This window comes from Atractosteus spatula, chromosome 2 (assembly GCF_055471065.1).
Source record: "Atractosteus spatula isolate fAtrSpa1 chromosome 2, fAtrSpa1.hap1, whole genome shotgun sequence".
NCBI lineage: Eukaryota > Metazoa > Chordata > Actinopteri > Semionotiformes > Lepisosteidae > Atractosteus > Atractosteus spatula.
Genome location: NC_142707.1, coordinates 47,866,889 through 47,893,123, shown reverse-complemented (window position 1 = coordinate 47,893,123; position 26,235 = coordinate 47,866,889). Strand labels below are relative to the sequence as shown.

The window sequence follows — 26,235 nt, the reverse complement described above, 5'->3', positions numbered from 1 at the left end:
GCACTCACGGTCTTGCAAAGCTCAATGTCAGGCAAATGATCTGTTCTGTCGGACACGAGGTGGGAAAATGAATCCAGAAAGTGCTGCAACAATCTTATGCAATTTTCTAGTAATTGGTTTTCAATCATGTATATGTATAACTTTTTTTCCCCATCAAAGATGACATCCTTATACTTACCAATTCCTACCCAGTTTTTTTTTTGCATGTAATTCAGGGCTTTTTTCCCCCTCTGGAGATTCATTGGTTATTAAATTAATACGGTAAGTACTTTCCAAATATTCCCAATATTTATACAGTATATCTTATACGTACATTTTGAGCGAAGAGTGATTTCCTATCCACTGCACAAATATGAACAAGCACAGGTGATAAGACATTTCTCTGGGGAGTAATAACAGGGTTGCAGCATTTTGAGTGATGCTTCTGATCAAATATCAGGAACTGTGTTGCCTAAATAAGAAGGGTCTCTTCCACTGCAAGACATCTTTGTTGTAGGATTGGAGCTTTTAAGCCTCTTAAAACCTTTTAAAGGTATAATATATTTTTTTGCTATAAAAAATTATATAATTCCACTTGAACAGTAATCTGAACTCATACCTCATTTCACTATTCCAGTCTGTAAAACATGCCCTTATTGTTTAGTTTGCTGCATCATGGTAAAAACAGTATAGTAAAGCATGCTACGATAAAGTATATTCAACTGAAATGTTGAAATGTGTGGAACTCCTGGTTGTTCTTTCCAATGAATTCTTCTGAATTTTTTTTTAAATTCAAGTAGTAGAATTGTGCAAGTACTATTTTTTTTAGTTTGGGGATTTAATGAAAATGGTCTTATGAACAATGTGTTGGGTATTTGAATAAATGAGAGAGAATTTGTTTTTGTAACACTTCATAGTATAAATGATTTTTGAAGATGTACTAAGCTTAAGGCTGTTTCATTTTTATGCCCTTTTGTAATAAGGTCCTAATTTGTTGCTCTTTATTTATTCAGATCATATAAATTCTATATTCATATAGTTTCATTGCTATGAGAGCATTATCGGATATATGAAGGTTATGTGTATCTTGTGTATAAGCTGTACTTAATCTGTAAATCACGAGTACAGGAACACTTTACTGTGACATGAGCATCACATAAACAGTACATGTAACTAACATAACATGCTAAGAAGGTAATGTATACCATTTTAATCAGTAACTTAAAATATGATCATTCTTTTAGGCCTGCTATGTTTTGAAGACTTTCTACTCTAAAGAACCTGTTTTCAGGTCCCTAGGTGTTTCAGAACCCACTATAGGATCTACTGCTAACCTGTACTGTATATAGCTCATGAGTAACCATATTGTCAAAAATTGATTTTATCCTTAGTGTATTACTTTCCCTTCCATTCATAAAACCTGATTTAAAGGCATTTTGTTTACAAAAAAGGTACAAGCGGGTATGGAACACAGTGAAAGCTTGGTTTTATTCACACTACTTTCCTCATTTAATTTTAGGAAGACTTTTGAGTGGCATCAAACAGTTTTCAACTGGTTTTCAAAGCAATGTTGAAGATTTGAGCATGCAACTTTGGAATACAAAATCTGTCCCATCTCTGTTCCTGACAATTCTACAGTAACAGTAATATTCTGTTGACTTATACTAAATCTGTTTACGTATTCACAAGTAATTCTAGTCCCCAGCACATTCTCAATCAAGTCTTTGGTGCGGGGTGCAGGACAGTGCATCTGGTATCTGCTGTTCATTACTCCTAGCCATGTATAAAGAATGTAGAAGACTGTTATTGTTGAAGAAATCCAGCATTGTCTGAAATCTGCAAGTTTGGCCTTTGGCCATTTGAGCAGGTGTTTTGAAAATTATGCCATTAAAAGAGTGCAAATGGATAGTTTACCTTGCCAGCATTCCTAACATATTGTATGAGACTGAAACATAGACAACATACTGTACAGAAGATTAAAAGTACTGGAGTCATGTCACCAATGTGATCTGCAGAAGAATTTAAGAATCAAGTGTTAAGGCCAATGCAATAGTATGCATTCTTACCCTACCAGACACCTGAATTATGGAAGCTATGATCATTACACCATCCTGCTTGGGCATGTCATACAGATGCCTGACTGTATTCCAGAGGTTTTTTGTCTCCCAAATTAGCCAAAGAAATCATTTTGGGATAGGCCAGAAAAGCATTTTCTGGGTAAATTATGGTAATACAGACATTGATGCCAAACCCTGGAGACTGAACCGGATGGAGGGATCATATCTGGAAAGGAGATCAGCACTTTCAGAATTGCTTATCAAGAGCAAGAAAGCTGAACATGACTGGATTGTGCAGTATACTGTACATCTGGCTACTGTAAATTCTGAAAGCTTTCTCAAAAATCAGACTGTGTAGTGATGCAGTATTAGTCTTATTAGTCATCTTTGGATTCATGAAAAACCATCTGAGTGCAAGGGATAAATAACATTTTAAAGTACAAGAACTAATATTTGCTAAGTAGGTTAATTACAATGCTGTATAAAGTATTGTAAAAAGTATATGTGGGGGCAGATGCTGCTTTAAGGCAACAACAATACTTGTTTACTTGGTTATTTCAGCAAATACATGAGAAAATCATGCAAGTATGGTAATGAGTTCATCTATAATCGGGGCAATACCATCTTTGTTTCTTATTGAGCAAAAATCATAGACAGTGGGTTAACAATCACAATGCAACAAACGTGTTGATGCTGATTATTTTACTAGAATCTTGGATTTTCCTGAGATTGCTCAGTTATTTTGTATTCATGTATTCCAAGATTTTTAGATTAACTTCTTTTGTGTAGCAATAACTAGTAATTGTGCATTTTATGAATAGAATATATTGTACTTTCGTTTAACTAAAAAGTACTTAAACACCATATTTCAAGACTTTGCTATTGTGGAGATTAAAACAGTACAAATTTTAAATATCTTTGTCTTAACCATTTCAATTAAACTTGATCACATAGAGCTTAAATATTGTAGCACTGTGGTCTAGGAGACAATTGAGAGGTCATTTGGAACAATCGGAAATGATGGTTCAGATTAGATAGGAGGACTTTATCTAGACCACATTCCCCAGTACATTGGTGAATGAGTTAAAGGCTTCTTACCTATCTATCTTCCGGCACCTTGTCAGGTATCTGGAAGACTGGTAACCAGGAAACAGTTTGGTTGATCTTGTCCGTGAAAAGCAAGTCAATCCTCTGTCTTCATCAGAGGGGAAGGAAGTGACTGACCAAGTGGCTGACACTGAGAGACTTAACCTCAGAGGGAGGCTGCAGTGTAGAAATAGAATTACTTTGTTGATGGTCCTGGTGAGATGGTTGATTTGAGGCCAGTAAGCAGCTTAGTTGCCTGCTTATGTAAGAGACTTGAAGTCGTAAGTAGTTAAAGGTTCAAAAAAGTTTAGACTTGTTTTGGCATTTTATTTTCCCTGTGCTGTAAACAAACTAGACTATTTTATACCTTAAGGTATTGTCCTTTCCCTTGGGCTCACCTGATATAAAAACGCCATTATGGCATGCACAGCTGGGTTGTCACACAATGCCTTAAGTCCTCAAGGGTCCCGTGTCCCATTCATTGATACTTCCTCAATTGAACAATTACTTTAACAAATATACCTAATCTTTATCTGATAAGTAGTGATTTAGGGTCACCTATAAAAAATTGGATGGGTGGATAATGAAGATTAACAAAGATGCAGGAGAATAAGGATTCCTCTGGTTTGCAGTCTGTCAAAATGTGTATTTAATATCTGAGAACAGAGCTAAAAAGGACAGGTTTTGCAGTGTGCATTTGGATTTGTGATTGGTGAATTAAGGGAAGATGATTGAAAAGGCTTGGCTTCCATCACATGAAGGTTTAACAGACTGATACAAATGTACATTTTCAGGCCAGGCCCCCATCTTTCTTTCATAATTTAGTCTAATAAATGTAACCGCTTTTAAATGCTGGTACATCAGCCATTGCTACTGACTATATATTCCTCTAAATTTTCTAATACAACTGAATAAGAGCGATTGTAGAAGATATTTCCACCTTTTAATATCATTGCTGATCAATTGCAGGACCTTGATTATGCAGTGAAGCCAAATTAATTCCAATTTTATTCTGTATTTAGTTCCAAAATAAGTATACATTTGGCTTTAGATATTTCTTATAAGCTTATTTAGTCTTTCTTTATATTAGACATGCTGTTGGTAGCACTTTAATGTAATGAGAATGCTTGATTTGATGTGGAATGACGGTACCGTTGCTGCTAGCTTCCTCTTTTGTAAGCTTATCTTGTTTTTTTAGATCATTAGGAAGTTCACAAGGAATGTTTTATTTTGGAAATACTAAAATGGTGAAATTCAGTAAACCAATACTTTCAGTGGATTCTGAGAAGGACTGGTTTTTCATAAATTAGTCCATGAACATGGGAGGTGGGAATGGTGTGTATGTGTTGGCAGGGGGGTGTCCTGTGTGCAGGAGAGAGCCTACTGGGATGTACTCCCCTGACATTCTGCACCTCTTGCTTTGGGTATTATGGTACTGCTGTGTGCTCACCCATCCTGCTCTAGAGCTCATGGATGGGACAGTTTGCAATAGCAATGTTGCCCTGAACCATCCCATATCAACTCCTGACAACTTTGTCCAAAACTATTCTTAGGTTTGAGTTATAGCCTCTTTGCAAGTTGAAAATGACATACTGCAGATCCACTTTGTACCAGACGTGAGACTCACTCCACGTTTTTAGGATGTAGCACCCAGGGCTCAAGGACCAGTGAACATGCACATACTCATCAAGACTGAGAGAGGAATGGGGCAGAAATGCCCAAGATGGCACCTGCAACTGATGTAAAGCATGCTTTGCATATAGTATACTGTACATTCATATATATTATATTGCTTCCTGCTGTTTGCTAAACACTCTACTCTCCAGTGACTTCCAGCATATGTTGTCTGTTCCATAAATGGTCAGTGCACCTACAATAGTACTTCAAAAAATGTTTCCCAACTTTGCAATTTTTTTAAGGTGACTTTCTTTTGATTCTTATGATAATATAGATTTTTTATTTGTATTGTCTAAGATTGTATGTAATGGGATACTCCTGTATGTAGAATAAGTAACAAGTATCCATTATTTATGAATAACATTCATTATCCATTGTTTTCTTCATTTGGAAGAAACCTTTTGTGTAAACATTTCAGCTACATGTCAAAGTATCTATTAGAAAATATGAATTGTAACTGTTCTGCTTGTGAAACACACAGGTTGAACGTTTTTTCCCTCGATTCATTATATTGCTACTGCTATCAAAAAATTATGTACTTCCCATGTTCACTGAATTATCTTTGAAAGAACTCTGTTCAAAGGAGAAGTATTTGATGCACAGGTTCCGTCTCTCAAAGATTGTTCTTGTGCCAAGGGATTTTGTTTGCAAAGAATGATTTCTTTTTAGAGAACCTCCACAGAATAATTATTGATGATTGATTATTATTGTTATTGATGAAAACTGTCAACATAAAGCTCTGTTTCTCTGGATAATACTTGATTCCACAGTTTATTCCAGTCTTGGTAGTATCTGATTTGCGTTGAATGTGTTTGAACCTCTGGTTTTCCACTCCATTTAGTTTAAATACATATTTTGAAAATATTAGTTTTCTCTCTTGTACTACCTAAATGTACTTTTATTTCATAACTATACAGGCCCAGATTGCAGATTTTAGAATCACATATGTTTTCTTAATGGACAATTTATTTGAAAAGTTTATTCAATTTTTTAAATATCAAACTATTAATTGACATTGCCAAGATGAGTTTGTTTTCCAAGGTAAAGTATGGTTTGATGTCTGCCGATTTTAAAATTCACCAAATATGAATACATATATAGGTAAAAGATTTCTTATACAAACATTTTCATTGTCATTAGTCTCACAAAATGGGTGCAATATTTGTAGTGAAGTAGAAAAAAACTCCATAAGCCATTACTGGCTTATCTGAAGTTTTAGCCTGTAAGTCAGTTGTACCATCTTGAGATAAAGAACATGGAGTGATGAGAAGGAGAGAAACTCAAGCTTGACCTGTTCATTGATTGCCATGTTTGCATTAGGCCAAGTGTACTTAGTCCACATAACACAAGAGGAAGCTGAATTTGTGGAAATAAAAATGGTGGTGTTAGTTTTTGAACATTTTTTTTGTCGTGCTTAATAAAGCATTGGCCAACCTGCAGATGTTCTAACTGCAATTCTGGTCTCTATTTCACTTTATGGCAAATAGTTTTGTTTAGATAAAAGCCAAAAACAGCACAAAATCAATACTGTGGCATATACAGTAAGTCTGAGAGGTGATGGATTGATTATAATTCTGGTTCTTTTAATTTGTGTGATTATGATGCATAACGTGACTGTGGCGGGAGAAGAACTTAACATTTAAAATTTTTCAAAGACAGTATCTAATAGATGGAATGTAGCTGTTCACTCAATATGAATAAAGTGCTGTTGAATGAATACAGTACATTTACTACAGCATTGATCTTAAAATGCAAACAAAAAGGCTTTCTAGCAGCAACAAGCCAATTTGCTGTTCTTAATGTACTAATTTGCTCACAAATGCCCTAAATATAGGAAACAGCAGAAAAATTAAACCACACTATCTCATATTTAAAATATGACATTGCCCATCATTTCTGGTGCCATGTTGTGGTAAATATTACTATAGAGCCATATAAACTAGTATGCCTCAAGCTGTAACACATGTACCTTGAGGCTGTGTAATGACGTAGCTTAGAATGTTTTTTGGTTTTATTTAACTGTACAGTGTCTAAAATATTACTTTCTCAGACTGTCTGGCTCTTTAATTGCCAGCTGGCCACTGACCGGATTTTCCGATCTTACAAAAGCAGGGTAATCCTTCACAAAATGAAACTGGTATTCTAGAGGAGCAGTCTTGCATGCTAGCTGCCTGTACTAATTAGACTGCCACTGCCAATTATACCCTCCAAGCATTACTAAAGACTGCATTCTGGAAGCAAGTAATTTATATTACTAAATACCATGCAATGCTCTTTCTAGTTAAATACCATAGGACTAATATGAACCATTTCTGACCAAATGCATTAGAAATGGAGGTGAAATGCTCATTTTAAAACCTTACAGTTCCCTTAAAATCACACATGCTTTCAATGACATGATTAAAAATCTTTTTTTAAGGTTGTACATTTGTAAAACCATGTTTTTCTTTGCTGTTATGGAATGGTTGTGCTACCCTCTTATCTTTGTACAAAAAGATCCATCAGTTTAATCGAGGTACTAACAGGATAAATGAAATTTAAACAACTGTGGACATATAGTAATTACATTGTATAAAAGGACATTCATACAGTAAGTGGTGAAGTGGCTGAAATGTTTTGTGTTAGACAATGCAAGAGAAGTCATGTGGAAAATATGAATCTTTCCAAAAATTAAGTTTGGCTTGTCATGAAATGGCAAAGGGTGCAGTTTCCTCTTAGTGTTATAATACCCTGCCTATTTTACATTCTAATATTACTAACTTTAGATTTAAATTTTCCAGCTCAAAATTCCCTTCAAACATTTTTTTAAAGTACAGGTTAAAATATAGTAATGCTATACACAGATCTTTGAATCAATGGCTTATTAGAGTTAAGGTTCCCAAAGGAAATTTGGACCATTTGGCTAAAATATGCCAAATATGTAAAGTTCAAGTTTGCCGTTACGTGAATTCCAGGTGTATGGAATGAACCTGAAAAACTTAGCCCAGCCTTTCGAAATGATGGTAAATGAAACGAATTTGCATTTACTACTGTATATCCCTCGTATAAAGTGACTGGAAAAGAGATGCATGTTTTAATTATATTTGGAAACTGAGGTGTAATTTGAAAGAATTTGCAATAAGCTGTGGCTTAAAGGTATAATATAATAAGTTGTGGCTTAGTAGCTTTAGTACTGGAAATTCCTCTCTACATTGGAGCACAAATGTCTTGTTACTAATCACATTTGTGAGCTGTAAATACTCCTTTTGTATAAGAGCTCATATATTGTGAAGACAAGTTTGTCACAGAGGATCCTTTGAGTTTTCAGCCGGCTGTGCCTTGGAATGTCTGAACCATTTTGTATTTGTCTGAAACGAAGGATTCCACTGGGGCACCAGACGGCACTCAAGAGGTACAATCATTCTGATAAAGACGGAGGAGATAAAGCCGCCCCGAGGACTTCAAAGGCAAAACTGATGGGGCCCACTTTTCTCTCTTCCATTCTGATCTTCATTTATGTATTAAGTGTTAACTTAAACGTCTCCTTTATCAACTAAGGAGACGGACGTACTGTAGCACTTAAAATTCTCAAGACATGGTTGAATATAACATCATTTACAGCTTGATTATAAGGACAGCCATTTTGTCTGCAAAAGGAAAACGTTTTAATGGCAGACTTAACTTTTATTTAAACCATATTGGCCAAAAGTGTCCCTTTTATTTCTAGCCTTTCATGTTCCTATGTTAAGAAAAAAACGGCCCTTATTTTTGCTTGACGTATAGTAATGGGGGAAAAGTTATGAATGTTGACCAACCTGAATTTTCATTCAGATCTTGAATGTTAGTTCCCCTTATTTCAAGGAAGAAGGATTTCTCAACTTGTACAAAAGATCTGCTACAGTATGTTGTGAGACTGGGCATGGCTACTGCATGTCACCGGTATGGGTGCTGCACTTCAGTGGTGGATGAAGTGAGTTAATTCCCATAAGTAAAGCACTTTAGGATCTTTGTGATGACAAGTATTCTATAAATGCAGTTACAGTACATACAATAATTCCATAATGATGCAGTTTTGTAATGTCAAGTTTTGATAACTTAAATTATCACTGAAATACAGTATCTTAAAATATTAAGCTGACAATACTACAAATAAAACAACCTTTTATCTGTTTAATTCTGGGCACTATAGTAATGCCACTCCACCCATTATTTATTTTTCCTGGAAGAGGTGAACTCTGTCGACTTGTCACCTCTGCTGACAGTAACAGCTGAATTTACCTCTGAAAGCTGCTTCTGCTGCTTCGTCTCTGAAAGAACACTCACTGATTGCTCTCCCACTGAGCCTGTAGTCAAGGAACGCTTTCAGAAAATCTTTCAATGTGTTCTATCTTGCAGCACTTTGAGCTGAACATCCCCAGCTTTCAAAGAAAATGGGCATTTTGAAGTTTTTGGTAACTACATACTTGACATTGTTTTTGTAGTATATATTGAGAACCTTTTTGTACCCTACAAATTTCTATAAAAATTCCAGTACTTGAAGTGGAATTTGGGATCCATGGAAGCTTTTCTTAATGTTTTAATAGTGTTCAATTATCAGAACAGGTAATCACACCTGGATCCTAATTAAGTGATCCCATTTGTAAAAGCTGTGCTAAGTTTATTTTAGTGTTCTTTTTCCAGTATTTCCTGTGAAAGGACAATTCCCTTGACAACTTAGCACTGTAAAGTGCATGCTCCAAATCTAATTTAAACTGAAAACCTGACAATGTAAAACTTAATGTTTGGGGAATTTCATGGTCAGTATTTAGTGTGTCTGGGCTAATTATTAATAATACATTTAAAAAAATTGTATTAACTGTGTACATTAATCTTTTATATTATAAAGTGCTTGCCAAAAACATTAAGGTACATCCATATCGGATAATATAAGTGTTTTTATAAGAATTTTAGCTTGAGTATTACTATAAAATTAGTGGAAACAAATCTGAACAAGCGAAATAAATTCTAAACACCTCAGTCTGGGCTTATTGTCCAGTACAGGACTTGGGCAGTGCAAGAGGATCAGTTAAGTGTTTGTGACTCGACAGCAAGACGGCAGTTCTGTGGGGTTACACGGAGTTATTGCTGGATGAGTTTTGATAATGGATAGCAGTCATGATGCTGCAGCAGCCCCACTGCATGGCAGAAAAGTAAATTTCTTTCCCACATGACTAAAGGGATACCTTTCTTGATTGAGCCCAGAATGGACTGTAGACACTGCAATCCAAACATTTTCAACGCAAAGCTTGGTTAAAGAATTAGATGTCTAGTACACCAAATCCACTAAACTTCCATTAACGAAAAGGGTGACATCAAACAAACCAAGTAGATACAGACCACTGTCTTCTATTACATTATGAAACAAACTTGGAGATCACTTACAGTATATGGAAAGAATTCTAGAGTTCTGGTTTTTTTCGTATGCATTTTGTAATCTCGTGTAATGTTTGACTTAAATAGTACCAGTTGTCATGGACCAAGCTACTAGACCACATTCATGAAAATTACAACTGGTCCTGAATTAGCTTATCCAGTTAAATATTTATATACAGCATATTCAGATTTAATAGGTTCTAAGTTTACCTCCCATTTCTATAATGTTCCTAATTTTTTAAATGTATGAATTAGCTATATTTTATCAATATAGCTTATATTGATACATTTATAGGAACGTTTTATGTAAAGAGAATTGATTTCAAACATGTTTTATAACTGAACTGCTTGTGTAAGGATGGTAAGTTTAAGCAGTCATAGTGGTGCAAATCTTACATTAGTAGATTGTAATCATTATAAATCTTGTCTAAAGCTGACTTAGGGTTAAGACGTAATGAATATATCATAAAAGGAAGCCTTCTGTTCACCCAGCACATATGGAAGTGATACTCAAGACCATATCATAACCATATGTCGCTACATGACTGATAGAATACCATACCTACCACAGTCACATTGCTTTTGTGAACGAATATTAACACTATAGGTGTGAAAATCAAATGTAATTAAAAATACTATAAAAACTTTGCAATGAGAAACTGATTAAATTGTGTAACTAATGTAGAGTTCTACGTTTGTTAAAGATTGTTACATACTGTATTTTAGTTTGTTTTAAGAGATATGAAAGTCATTCAACTTGCAAGTTATGTGCAAAACAGGCAAATCTCATTGCAGGAATTTTTGAGTTCAATGATAAATATCCATTTGATGTTTTCTTGTTTTAGGGGTCTGTTCATTACAATTCATGATCGATTCCACATCTCAACATTGCTTAAAAGTTGGCCTGAAAACGATATTCGGGTGAGTTCTAAACCTGTGTGCCTAAGCAGAATTGTTAAACATCAAGCTTGATTATGAAAATGTTATGTAAACTACATAAAATTTGTCAATTGTCTGTTGGTAATTTGTCACAGCTTGCTTCTGGTAGATCACAAATTTCACATGAAATTTACTGTACTGTATGTAAATCTAAGTCCGTCTTGATCTCCCTGATTCTGCCTAGGAATAAAGTTTTGCTGATTAGCCAAAAGTGGAGGAGGGAGGTGCATAACAGGCAATCGGTATGAAAACATCACCCCAGATACTTCCCTCCCCAAATAATTCAATGTAGCATAACAATGTTTAACATAGACTGTGAAACCTTGATATACAACTTAAGACTAATTGCTAAAGCAGGGGGTTTGTCTTGGCAGAATTCAGTGTTTATTTAAAAGTTGTCCTAAAATTTCAAATAATTGATTCCACCGGTGATGAAACATTTGAGTTCTGAGTGATTTTCTGTAGACTTTTTTTTTAGATGGGTATTGTAAAGGGCTTTTCATAACTTTTTTGTGCATGAATCATATAGCAAAGTATCAAAATGAATTAGCCTTCTGAAAGTTTGAAGGGCCAACAAAATACCATTCAGGGCTCAGGGAATGGTGTTTAATGAAAAGTATTATAAAAACAAAGAACAGCCTCAAAAGAAAACAATCCCCTTTGTGTTACAAAGCTATACTTCCTGTATCCTTACAAGAACCAAATTTTAGATTTAGCAACAAGTTAAAAAATGGCCTTTTGCATTGATTTATGCAAGAATGCTGAAATAAAAACTAAAACCATTTGCAATAACTGTGATTCTAGATAATCAAATATCTGTTACAGTAAGTCTTCTCTAGATTTTTGTATACTACATCTAAAATCTAGCTGTTTCAATACAATTTAAGCACATCGTCCCAAATATAAGGCAAAGTGTCCTTACAGTATGAGGACCTTTTGCAGTAACTCTATTGTACTGTATATACTTCTTACTATGTGGTCCCCAGAACTGAATACAATAGTTGTGTAAACAATCTTAAAACTTGATTACTACCTGTGTTAAATACCAAAACAATGTTACAGCATGCTGAAAACATTAAATGTACACTACGTGTCTGAAATAACTTCACACCAAAGCTTAGATGTCGATGCTGAATACTGTTTAGGGTTTGTCCACATTTTGAAAGTAAACAAAAGTGAATGGGAACAATTCATTGTACAGCACACTTTTTAGAAAATGTCAAGAATTGAAAAGGGACTTCTCATATGCTATAATATGTGCCTTGTGCAAATGTCTGAAAATTTGTACCCTGACTGTGTTTTGGCAGGGAGACCTAAAGTAAACAGCTCTATCATTTTGCAGTTTTTTTTAATCAAACAGCTGTTATTTTGGGGAATTACAGTTTATACATTTGTTGCTAGCATACACTGTACATCGGGATCTCTGGAACAGTACTGGCTGCACATCATTAAGACCTTAAATATGGGACATTCATTAAGGTTATGATATTGTGCCCAGCTTGATATTAAGGACAATTGAATAACATGAAGTTAAATTTGTTCCCCTACAGGCTATTGTTGTGACTGATGGCGAACGTATTCTTGGTCTTGGGGATCTTGGCTGCTATGGAATGGGCATACCTGTTGGGAAGCTGGCACTTTATACTGCATGTGGTGGAGTGAAACCTCACCAGTGTCTGCCGGTGATGCTGGATGTGGGCACAAATAATGAGGTATCTACTGCTTGCAGTACTGCAAGGTTTTTCCACAAATTCTTTGTTAATTCTTAATTGCTTACACTTATATAGTGCTTTTCTGGACAGTCCACCCAAGCTGCTTTACAGGTAATGGGGACTCCCCTCCGCCACCACCAATGTGCGGCACACCTGGATGATGCAACAGCAGCCATAGTGTGCCAGAACACCCATCACACATCAGCTGTTAGTGGGGAGGAGAACAGAGTAATGAAGCCAACTCATAGATGGGGATTATTAGGAGGCCATGATTGGTAAGGGCCAATGGGAAATTTGGCCAGGACACCGGGGTTACAGCCCTACTCTTTTCGAGAAACACCCTTGGTTTTTAATGACCACAGAGTCAGGACCTCAGTTTTACGTCTCATCTAATGGATGGTGCCTTTTTACAGTATGGTGTCCCTGTCACTATATTGGGGCATTAGGACCCACATAGACTGCAGGGTGAGCCTCCTGCTGATCCCACTAACACCTCTTCCAGTAGCAACCCTAGTTTTATCCCAGCAGGTCTCCCATCCAGGTACCGACCAGGCTCACACCTGCTGAGCTTCAGTAAGCTAAGCTGTTGGCTCCATAGTGGTGAGGAGAAAAAACTGTCCACTGTGGGATCATTAAGTGTGTATTAATCCTCACACTGGTGCTTAATATGGCTTTTTAAATATGCACTATCTTCATTTCTAAAAATTGGGATTCTGTATTTTTTACATAAAGCATGAAGTCCTTTCTTTGCTGCAATGCATCTGTTCAGGGTGTGTCTGCTTTACCAGGTCAAACCACACAGACATCTGAAATCTTCCTAGAACTTTCTGGATTATTTCTCCTGTGTCTCAGCTGCTTTGGGGTTTTTAATTACTGGTAGGATGGTCTGCCAGGTTTTAGTTGAAAGGCAATACTGGCAACGTAGATGTGCTACCATTTAATTCTAATGGTTATGATGCCAAGTTTTGAAGAGAAAGCCCAGTGGCTTTCAAGAGCAGCTTTAGTTACTGTATTTAGACTTCAGGCAGCAGTTTGTTCAACTTTAGATGCATTGAAACAAGTCTTATGATTGAATGTAGTTATTAACAAAAGAAAATGTAATCCTTACATAGTTTATCACTCATGCAATGACTTTATTTTTGTGTATCCCTTTTTTTTAATGTCATGTTATCTGTTAAGACAAACTATTGCTTTGTGTAGTTTCATATTTTTCAGAGAAAAAGCTGTTTTTTTAAAGCTCTAATGTGTTGGAATATTAAGCTGTTCCTGGTTAACAGTTTCCTGAATTAAACTTTTCCTTGACTGTTACTTGCAAACACTGCCCTGTCTAGTGGAACACAGATGTTTTAAATGTTACTGTTATTTATAGCTGTTAGTTTAGTGGTAAGAAGCACTAAATTGCAAAAGGCAAAATTTGTTCTGCTAATGACATACCTCAAGAAATTTGAATGTCAAATGCAAAGAGCTAAATGTAGGAAATGTGTAAAGATCACGTTTTGGTTTAAAAATTAGTCTATAATCTAAGATTACGAAGTTTTAAATTTGCCAACAGTAAAGATTTTGCAAGAGGGGGGCGTCTATTTCTCACCTAGATATTTTTGTGGTAAAGTGATGTGAAATTCTACTTAATTATAACACACAGTAGAAGTACTATAATGTAATGCAAAATACAAGTTTCAAGATTACTTTTTAAACCACTTCTAAGGATTTATATAAGCAATATGACTAGGGCAGTATTAGACCATCACCATGCAAATGGAATAAAGGAAATGAACCCAAGACTAAATTCAAAGTTATGCCACAAGTAATTGATGACATTAGACATTTTCCTTTACATGTGTTATTGCTTTTAATGCATTATTATTTGCTTAATGGTTTTTAGTTTAGGGTACTGAAAAGCACTAAAAACAAAATATACTATTTGTTCAAGTACTTTTTATTACCTCTCTGTATATACAAGGTTAATACTGTATTGACTTCCTGGTTTGGAACAGTAAGTGACTCTCTCTGGTCTAGACAGTGATCCACTAGGAAGATGAGAGACTGCAGAAGGAGGTACTGTAGTAGTAATGTTAACCCCAGTATTCTGGATTTGTACCATCTTGTTTTCCAAAAGAATCCCCCTTAATTCAGTTGAACCATTTCTCACTTCACCTGACCTGCTGCTAAAGCATAAAGGGTGCACATCACTGAGCTGAGTGGTCCACTACAGTGGATGAAATAAAGTGTAATGTGACTTTTTTGGGGGGTGAAAAGTGCTATATACTACAAATGCAAGAAAGTTTGTGAAATATTGCCCATTACAGTACTATGTAATGTTAGATGGTCTCCCTTTTGGCCCATGTGTTGCTTTACAAAAATTAGACCAATTTTCTTCACTATACTGCAGTGTATCGGTGTTCTCTAGTTGCAACAGCAGTACACAGCTGTTGTAAGCTTTGTACTTCTGTTCAGTGTCAGAATCATTATTCTTAAATCCCTTTGGCGTAGCAGTTTTATTCGGAGGTAACAAATAAGTCACTGGTACGGCTAGAAGTTAAATATAAAGGCAGATTGCACTGAGTTATTCCAAATACTCTGTTGCCCTGGCATTATTCTTGGCATAAGATCTAAGAAAATATGCACAGAAATGAAACCCCCAGACAATGGCATGTAACTACACAACTACAGAGAACATCTGAGATGTGGTATTAATGACATCATACATTTATCAGGCAACTACAGTTTACCAGATTAATTCACCATATGGGTGTAAAAGTAAAGCTGCAGAGAGTTTTCTTTAATATAGTAGTGTTAGATAGATCTCCCTGTAACTGCTTTTTTTATACGAGTTTGAACTATGCTTTACTGTGCTGTGGGGGGAACAGCACTCCCAGATGTAAACTATTCAAATTTGTGTACTGAAAAAACCATGGGCTCCTAGGATCTACTGGTCTTGATTATCATAGAAGTGAGAGCCCAGGCTGAGTAAACTTGTCCTAGGTTCATGTTTGTTACTTGCTCCTTCCTTGTCTTGCTCTAATAATTGCTCTAATTTAGATTTGCATGATTGTGACTTCTTAAAAACTGTTGAACACGGCTTTTATTTATCCATTTTTTATTTATTTTATTTTTATTTATCTTTTATTTTATTTATTTAGTCCCTGACCCTGGGAAGACATTAGGGATATTGGGAACATCAGAAAGTTTGCAAGCAAGTGAAAGCCTTTTAGGATAGCTCGCTTGTTTAGTTTTTTGGTATCTTAGTGATCTAAGAATCTCCTATAGGCCTCAGGACAAGGGAGTGACCTGAAACACACTCAAGTAAATCTCATCTGAGATGACTCACCCTAGAAAAAACGCACATTAAAAATAAAGTGTGGAAACATACAGAGATCTAATAAGTGCATCCTACGTGCTTCATCTTGGGTGGAACTCAATATCAGAAGTGACCAACTCGTAGGTCTGGTGGAGAATTGCACATAGACTGTGGGTAATGTAACGTTTAACTTGCATGAATCTGGATATACATAAAGCCACAACAAATTAAGTTGTGTAATAAATAAACAAGAACTCCTTACATCACTTAGTTAACTATTGTCTGCTATGTAATACACAAATATTTTTTATTTATGAAGTTGGTTTAATCCACAAATTACTGTATGTTTTGTTGATTTTATTCCAGAATACAGGGTATTACAAAATGTTTGTGGACTAAACAATGCACAGTTTAGCTAGAAAGCTACTACTTTTGAAGTCTAAAATATTCAATGAGCATAAGGCTCATAAATCGGACTTCTGTAAAAAAAAAAGTAAATGGAATTATGATTTTGAAAACAGTTTCTGGAACCAAACTCTCATGAAAATCGGCCTGCACAGTATGTCAGCTAGTTGTGAAAAAAACTTGCTAGATTAACATGCAGCTAGCCTCATCTGTTAATGACTGCTGCCATGTCAAGTTTTTTCCACTATCCCACTATTCAAAATGTCACATACAACACACTCTGCTTCTCCTAGTGAAATTCAGCCCATCTTATTCTGTGAATCTTTCTTCAAACCAAGATATTTTTGAAGAGGCATTAAAATGCAACAAATGACGCTGGTTCCAATTGCATAGGAACCTCATTTAGCAATTGCAATTGTGGCATGATGCAGGGGCGTGTTCAGTGTGGAGGCGGAGCCCTGGATTAAGGGTGGTGCGTTGCCGTAGCCACCACAACTGCCCTGGCTAATTAAGAACGAACCTCAGCTGTGGGAACCCTTTAAGACTGAGAAACTGCCAGAGGGACAAGCAGACCCCCTCAAGGGGAGAGCCTTCCAGTGATGGTCGCAGAAGGGACTGGGATGTGAGCATAAGACTGTAGTTTTTCCTTTCTTTTTTCTCCTGTCCTGCTGTGCATCTCCCACCGGGGTAGACTGAGTTTTGGCCTCACGCTCCTTTTCTTGCAGTTTAGATACTGCTGTGCCAAGCAATTTTTTCCCCAGGCTGGATGCCACTGTGCAAAGCAGTGTATTTATTTTTTCCTTTTTGTTTTTGTTAATCTCACACCAGTGCCTCCGTCCCCTCAGTTGAGGCATTGACTCTCACCAGTGTTTGCCAAGGGACTATAAAAATGTAATTTCACTTGACTGTACTTCCATATTGTTCTCCAGCTTCAAACTTGCATTATTAAAAAACATAAGGTGTATTTAACTACATACAGTCATAGACATAATCCCTGAAATATTATTCAAAGTGTAAAAAAACAAATGATGAAAATTAGTCTACAAAATGAGTATCAAAACTGATGGAGAAACAAACTTAATACTGCCACTGTTAAACTGTTTTATCTCTGCATTTGATAGTGTTATCCTGGGGGGAATGTCATTCAGCTACAGTAAAGTGGTGCTCCTGTCTCAGCTAAGATAACTGATAAATGGGTGCCGTTCTGAGCATTCAATCTGCTCAGGGTTGACTCCATGCAGCCGATCACCTTAAGTGAGAATGATACCAAATGTAACTGATTGATAGATGAAAACTGTTCTACTGTGTAAACCAAGATGGTGACATGAACAGCAAGCTCAAATCATTCTTTTTCAGAACCAGTAAACCGTTTAATTTGAAACTTGACAAATACCAGCAGCATCTACTGTACCCCAGCTCTTTAATGTGGCTCAGCAAAATATGCAACAAAAGAAATCTATATGAAATCAATCTAAAATGGGAGCATAGGTTTATTGGGACATTGTCACAAATGAAAACTGCTTCTGATCAAAATTAACTTGGCCAGTAAAACCAAAGTTTAACATGCATCATCCTGGGGTAACTGCAATTCAAATGTAATGTTACAGTATGTGAAATGGTGCTTTTACATTAAAAGCTGAAAGAAAAGTGCAGTATACACTTATGCTGTTGACCTTTCCTCAGGTGTGTGGAGAGTAGTAAAAGAAATAAGGACAAGGCTGAAGAAAAAGTAGGAGAAGGCAGTAATTAAAAGGCCACTGTTAAAGGCAGAAGTCTTTAAATGAAAAGATTTAGTGATTAGTTGGTTGAGTACCAGCGGTAGGAATGAATTCAGTTTGGAAATTACATTTCTGATGTTTTCGATTTGAATTCCTATGAAAGAATGTGAACAGATGGCAGTGTAGTCATGACTGCATGAAGCAAATGTTGGGCCTTGAGGATTGTGTGTTCCTGACCAATCTCACATGTTCATGGTGCACCTCCCCATTTTAAATTACAGTAGTTTGGTTTAAGTTGTAAATTCCCAAATTTTGTAGGTGTCATCCGTACACTGATTAAAATTACATAACTAATGGCTGAAATGAAATTGATCAATGTGTAAACATCAGATTGCAGCAGATGGGGAAACTGTGTAACCAATTAACACCAGATGTGATAGATATGGATGGAAGGTCATTGCGATTTAAATGTATAAATGGAGTTTCTACATTTTCTCACATTACAACACTCGTTCTCATAACCTATTGCAGTGTTGAACACGATAGAATTACATAAGTAATCAGTGCCCTCTTGTGGTTATTGAATTGGAATATGCTGGGTTTCAAAATAAAAACAGAACACATTTCTCTCCTGGTCAACATTTTTTAAAACCAAAATATCTATTTACATGCTCCATAGTATAATGGTTTCTTCAGCAAAATTCTGACTCATTTTAATTTACTTTGGCTAATGCAGTTAATTTTTACAGTGGATCAGTTAGTGTTCTTGGCTATAAGCAGACCCATGTTTCTCACTAGAACTTTTTCAGATTTCAATTTTAAAGCTAGTTCAAAGTACAGATAAATTAAATACCTTTGTTTGTTACTTGAGACTCATTGTTTTGGTTTATCTTATCTTGGCTAACCTGTTTGGTAGTTAGCAGTTGACATCCTTGGATCTATTTAGAAGTTTCTTGAAAGAAGCCAAGATAGCAGCATCAACAACATGGCTGGATAGCTAGTTCCATACTCCCACAAACCTTTTGGTTAGGTGCCTCCTGTTCTCATTTTTAAGCACCTTTTTGAGTAGTTTCCATTTGTGCCCTCTAGTTTGCTTTTCACTGTTCATTTTGAAAAAAATCCCTCAGCTTGAATCCACCTTCATTCATCTTTGTCGAAGACTAAAAGGTTCAATTCCTTCAGCCTGTCAGTGTAGGACATTGCTTTTAGGAGTGGAATGATTTGGTTCCTCTGCTCTGGACTTTGAGCAGCAGTCTTCCTGAGTAAATATCCATTCTATACAAAACTGCTGTACCATATTGCTTCACCACAGTATATAACCTTTTCTGGTGTCTATCTTCTGGTGAAATTCTTATACTTTTGTTTGCTTTTAACATGCACTCTATAACCTTACTGCCATATTACGTGTGTTGATGTTAATTTGAAATGGTTAAACTCATTAGTGGTTATCTAGTTTTTATTAAACAGTGCTTGGCTTTTTAGAATTTTATGGTTAAAATCTGTTTTGTACTGCTACTTGATATCCTTTTCATTTACAACAAATGTTTTCAGTTCTATAGACATTTCTTAAATTGCATCATTCATATCCTATCTGTTTTTATGTGCGGCCTTTATAGCTGTTTTTAACATTTAATGAGAAAACTTGGTTCTGAAAGCCATTGGTATCCATTTTCTAATGTATTTTTGAATGCTTATGTAGTGTTTCATAGCCGTTCAGGGACGCCAAATAAATAATCATAGTGGCTCTCTGAAGGCACCAGTTCTGTAGGGTTTGGGCATTTACTGAGACAATTTTCAATTGTAGCAGTAAATCACAAAGTTGATTCTTTTGATGGCTTTAGAATCCAACCACGCGACATAACTCAAACAACGCGCACACACAGGTACTAATACACGAGGATAAATTTATTAATACATAGAATATGCATATAAACCTAACAGATCTTATCGAGAGGGTTATCAGAATACAAAGATATATATTCAATCAGTTACGAAGTGTTACACATATCAAGAGGACATACGTTCAGTATATCATTCATTAAGACCGTTTCGTAAAGTGAACTTGGTTACAACTTCTACATTAGATACTCAAAACAAGTACATAACTCTTAGGAATTAAATTGATATCAACTGGTTGGGATAACAATTGAATTCTCGAGCTGTAATGCATTGAAGTTGAATACTCATCCAATTTCTGGGGATTCAGATCTCCTGCAGACACAAAGAAACAGTTGCAGGCTTGTTGCTGTCCAATCCGCGCTCTCTGGCTCCGTGCCAGGCTGTGCTGTGCGGCTTGCGACGGTGCGCTGCAGATGCTCACTGACCGGCTAGTTAGTGTTGGCTTTAACTAGCAAAGTTTGTGCACAGGAGAAAAGATGACTGTGGGTCCCAGCAAGTCAGGAAGAGGACTGGTTCGTTCCTGATGAAGAGCTAGTTCTGAATGGTGATTCAGCTGTCCACAGTTCTGACCTGTTCACGAGGCCTGCTGCTGGTTACTCTCTGGCAACCTCCACTCTAGACTCTTAGAACAAAGGAAAGTTCTGGCACTCGGACACACTGGCCGTTCCGTGGTTGTCCGGGCTGAGTCTCGGGATGGTCAGGAGGCGCGCTGCGAGAATGTCCTGCCCTTGGGAGCCTTCTGCTCCTGGGCCGTCCTGCCCTGGAATTCTCCTTTGAATTCCCTTTAGAACAGTCCACAGAATCCTCTCCAGAATCTTACCGAATCTCCCGAATCTGAATCTTGTTGAATCTGAATCTCCAGGCCTGTGTTGCCTGTTTTTACCTGGAGGAACTTCAGCTTGTTGATTGGCTGAAAGTTCCATGGGCATCAGAGTCCCACGTGGGTTACTCAGCCCTACCAGTCCCTGATTGGTTGATCAAGGTGAGATATGAGTCACTTAGTCCTGACACTTAGTAATGCAGTCCAGATGTCCATCCGGCACTCCCTAGACTGATAGGCGCCAGTGGATGACCATTGATCATGATAGCCAGACTTAGCTAAGTGCATCCCCCTTTGGGAGCTGTCCTAGGAAACCTTAAATCATCTTGCATGAATAGTTTCTCTGTGGCTGCACCACAGAGATGAACAGAGAAATGGGGCCTCATTTGGGAAGCTCAGAAACACTTAATTCTGCCTTATTATTAAGCCTCGCCGCTACATATCCCCCCTTTTTGAAGGTCACGAGGTCCTGAGGCGTTGTTGCCTTCAAAACAAAACAGAGTTAAGTGATGTCCCTTGCCATTAGAACATTAATCTTAAATGTCTACATTACTCCTCGAGAATTCATACCGGAACCAGCATTGGATACAAACAGGATGAATAACATCTGGAGTATGTATAAACACGGTAGGAGACATTATCTAAGTCTAGGAATTACACATCAGGAAGTTCACTGTCAATATCTGATACCTCTGTGGTAGATATTTGGGGAGAAGTCACTTCCTTTCTTTTGGCATGCTACCTTTGACTCATTCATGCTACCCGGAGTACATCTTGATGTAAGAGTACATCATTCAGAGTACACTGTCAGTCATGATCCAGCTACCCGGCAGCAGTGTTACAATAACACCAGTTCCTGTTCCCAGCCCCCCGATAAACCACAACACCTGTGTTGGGTATCTGCTAGGGTGGTTTGGAGGTTTGTTCCATTAAAGCAAACTAACTACCTGTACCTCTTCAGGGCTTACTGTTTCTTGGATTTCTATCCAATTCCTTAGTGTGGCACCTGAAGGCATCCATGACCTCAAGTTTGGTCTTATGTTGTCTGGTTCTAGACCGTACAGTGTTAAGTTACCATGCTGTACTATGGCCTCCTCAGGAACTTAAAGGAACTGTTTTATTAGGTAGCTGCATCATGCCTGTCACAAGTCACAGTGTCAGTTAAACGTGGTGTGCTGACCAGCCATTTACTTCCCACCTGCTCTTCATGGGGTTCATTAACCTCCCTCTGCCCATTAGTAGCTTTACACCCTTCATTGGTGAATCGTTTAGACACAGCCAATGGATAGCTTTGGTAGCCATACCCATCTCAAGATTTGGAACCGAATTCAATCTTGGATTGCCTTCTGGGTGAGCTATGAGCGATGGGGTTAATGTCACATACTCCTCTACTGAGAAGAGTGGGATCAAGTGGGTTGGGATTTGTGCCATGGCTAGACTGGCTACAGTGGCACTAAACTCCCTTAACAGGTCTTGTGTCAACATTCTGGCCTGTTGCACACAAGCATAAACCCACTGTATAACACCAACAATCATGTCCACTGGTTGGGGAATAAGGTTTAACCCTGTTGCATAGGAAATTGCCTGTAGGGTTTTCCCTAAGCTTTCCAACTTTTGCTGCTGTCGATACAGTCTGTCACTACCCTCTGGTATCTCTGACACCTGCCTTCTTGGGGCAGTCAGGGTGAGAGTGCCAGTAGCACACAAACCTACCAGAAAAAGCAAACGTGCAACAGTGGCGGCAGCGATCAGTCCTCCCAAAAGTCTTTTCGGGTGGCTGATCCCAGTCATCTCCTTCTGAGTGACTGTCGCCTTTCTAAGCTGGCGCAGCGTGTACATGGTGTCTTTCTCAGTATGCCATGTGGCATCTTGGGCACCAACATCCTGGAAATCTGAGGAGATCTGACGCAGCTGCTGATGCTGCTCCTCCTTTTCCAGGGCATCTGCTTTTTCGATTTGTTCATGCCTGTGCTCTAGGAACCCTGCAGGGGGCGGTGCAGCGGTGGAGCATACCTGACCCTCGGCTGAGTGGTCATCTGGAGCACCTGAGTGATCTGGGATTGTTATCCCATTCTCACTGTTCAGGTCCACCCTGCACACTTCCTGATTGAGGAATCCCTCTATCGGCATGTTTACAATCGTTCGCTGGGCGTGGGTGTAGGACACCTGCTCGCTCCCCCCTTCCCTCGCTAGGGGTTCAGGGAGCTGCCCCAGCACTGGGATAGCTAGTTCACTGTCTTCGAACTCGCTATCACCCACCAGGCCCATGTCAGTGCAGGCGGGGATTCTGACACCCCTCTTTGCGATGTCCTGCACTGGCAGGCGGGTGACTTGACCATCCAGCTCCAGTCTGGCTGAACCACTGTTGGTCAGACTCAGACTGACAGACTGAGCTGGTGGCTGTAAGAAAACCGGCTCGGCTTTCATTCCCTGTCCCTTCTGGGGGACTGGGTGTGTTGGCAACCCTGCCGTTGAGGCAGGAACAATCAGGTCAGTCTCACTCACTACCTGGTAGTTGTGAGAAATAATGTTACCTGACTGCAGGTTCCCTGGGTCACAGCAGAGGGAATCGGCATCTGGGATCAGGTGTGTCCACAGCGCAGTAGTCTCAGCGTCCAGCTGGACCTCCTGTCTAACCTGTGAATGTTGCACCAGGGGCACCTGGCGGTGGCCCTGTGACAGCTGCTCAAGCAGATCCTCACTAATAGAGGACCTCTCAGGGCTAAGGGTGAGGGCTACATCGCCAACCTGCTCTCCTGCCATCTGGATCCCTTCCACCACTGCAGGGTGGTGTTCCTGACCCCTCTTGGGTGCCAGGGTGCACAGGGAAAGCTCCTTTTCATCGCCAGGTGGGGAGATCTGCTCCTCTTTAGGGATGTAAAAGGGGTGTGCTTTACCTGGTGGATCAGGCGGCTGCTTGGAGCACCGCTCCTGTGGCAGGGAGGCTGTTGGGACCTCAGCCGGGACACGACTTCCCTGTATATCCGGGGAACAAGAAAATATTTTTATTTCTTGTCCAGAGGGAACAGAAGGAATCTCCACATAGGCTTCTGTGTTCGGTGGGCACTGTGTGAGCAGTCTGCCTCTTGGCCCCCCTTTCCTTCTGTACAGAAGGCTTAGGAGCCTTGACCTGTTTCCACACTTTGCCTTTCTGGTGATCCACCAAAGGTTCCACTCTGAGTCGCATACCCTTTTCTTTTTCTACCCGTTTGAGCTTGCCGTGTGACATCAAACACCTTTCAACCTCAGTGTCAATCAGTGTCTCACTGGGTAAGACATCTCCCATGGCAGCCTTGAGGTAAAAGCTTCGTGCTTTTCCTCTGTGTTTTACTGCCTGCTCTGTGACTTCAGGGGTGGAGTCAGCACTCACTTGGGAGTGGCTGACCTCATCCAGGCAGGAACCCTTCCGCTCAATCAGATAGACTGAGGGAGGGAGAGGGGGCGGGTCTCCGCCTCCTCCAGTGGAGAGTATCAGCTCATTCACGCTTCCGGCAGCCTTGGGGAGCGGTTGTCCCTGTCCTAATAAAGTTTGTTCAAGCCTGGCCAGGCGGGTGGCTACTGAATCCTTTTGTTCAGCTTTATCTAGCCCTTTTCCTCCCCCGGTGTTCTCATGGCACTTAGGACGCTGGGTGCGGTCCTGTGTGCATGCTTTGGAACGGGGCTTAGCCAGCTCAGGAGCCTGTGCTCCTTCGAGCAGGAGGGAATTAACCCTGCTGGCTCTGACGGCGAACACAGTCGCTTTAACAGCTTTTTGCTCAGAGCGACTTTGGACATCATACTCCCAGGCTTTCTGCGCGAATCTCCTAATATCAGTCATTTTCATGGTCTGTGCATCTGTATGCATTAAGATCATCTTTCTGACTGATGGGTGGAGATTCGCAATGAATAAACCCTTGAAATGTGTGTTCTCTTCGCAACCCTCATTTCGCCCTGCAAAATAAGTTCGTCTAAGTCTCTCGTAATATTCGCGAGGGGACTCTGCTCTCTCGTGCTTAATGTTAAGGGCGGCGGCTATCGCGGCAGTCGGGTCAATAAACGCACTGTATTCTTCGATAAGTGCTTGACATAGCTGCTCAAAGTCATTACAGACTTCTTTCATCTGCCTAGCCATCCACTCATGTACAGCTCTGCTGGTAGTTTTCCTGACCAGAAACACTTTCTCCTGTTCTGTGGCGTTTGGCAGGTACTGCAGGGTATACCTGAGGTCCTGAATATAACTCTCGATATTATTCTCTGACACTGCGGGGTCAAATCTCTCTATGTCCTTCGCTAGCTCTCTCAGAGAATGGAGATTTATCCTTCTAGCTTCTCCGCTGACGGAGATATGGAAGAGATCGTGGTCAGACTTGCCGCTGCTAGAGAGAGTGCTTAATAGCGACTCGAATTCAGACCTTTTAGCAACCATCGTTAAACTTAAAGAGTATTACTTTTAAGTACGAAGTCACAGTTTTACCACAGAAAACCACAAGATCAAGTATGCAATCAACCCGGTAGATTGCAAAAGATCACAAAACAATCAAGCACTGCTTAAAGAGCAAGGGGAACTTTTTTCCTTTCGGCTTTCAGCACACTGTATTGTCGTGTATGAAACCCGCGGCGTTTTATATGAATTATTCCGCTTGGTTGATTCATTTCAGTCTTGCCACGCCCACCCAGGGACGCCATAAATGTAGTGTTTCATAGCCGTTCAGGGACGCCAAATAAATAATCATAGTGGCTCTCTGAAGGCACCAGTTCTGTAGGGTTTGGGCATTTACTGAGACAATTTTCAATTGTAGCAGTAAATCACAAAGTTGATTCTTTTGATGGCTTTAGAATCCAACCACGCGACATAACTCAAACAACGCGCACACACAGGTACTAATACACGAGGATAAATTTATTAATACATAGAATATGCATATAAACCTAACAGATCTTATCGAGAGGGTTATCAGAATACAAAGATATATATTCAATCAGTTACGAAGTGTTACACATATCAAGAGGACATACGTTCAGTATATCATTCATTAAGACCGTTTCGTAAAGTGAACTTGGTTTCAACTTCTACATTAGATACTCAAAACAAGTACATAACTCTTAGGAATTAAATTGATATCAACTGGTTGGGATAACAATTGAATTCTCGAGCTGTAATGCATTGAAGTTGAATACTCATCCAATTTCTGGGGATTCAGATCTCCTGCAGACACAAAGAAACAGTTGCAGGCTTGTTGCTGTCCAATCCGCGCTCTCTGGCTCCGTGCCAGGC

At 38.7% G+C, this 26,235-nt stretch overlaps 1 protein-coding gene across 1 annotated transcript in view; it reads left to right on the top strand.

The window, feature by feature from the left end:
- Positions 1-26,235, top strand: part of me1 (malic enzyme 1, NADP(+)-dependent, cytosolic) — a 167,276-nt gene that overhangs the window by 80,346 nt on the left and 60,695 nt on the right. Inside the window, exons 4-5 of the mRNA XM_088905921.1 lie at positions 11,036-11,111; positions 12,680-12,841. Of these exons, the coding sequence (XP_088762047.1) occupies positions 11,036-11,111; positions 12,680-12,841 (238 nt within the window). The remainder of the gene's footprint in view (positions 1-11,035; positions 11,112-12,679; positions 12,842-26,235) is intronic.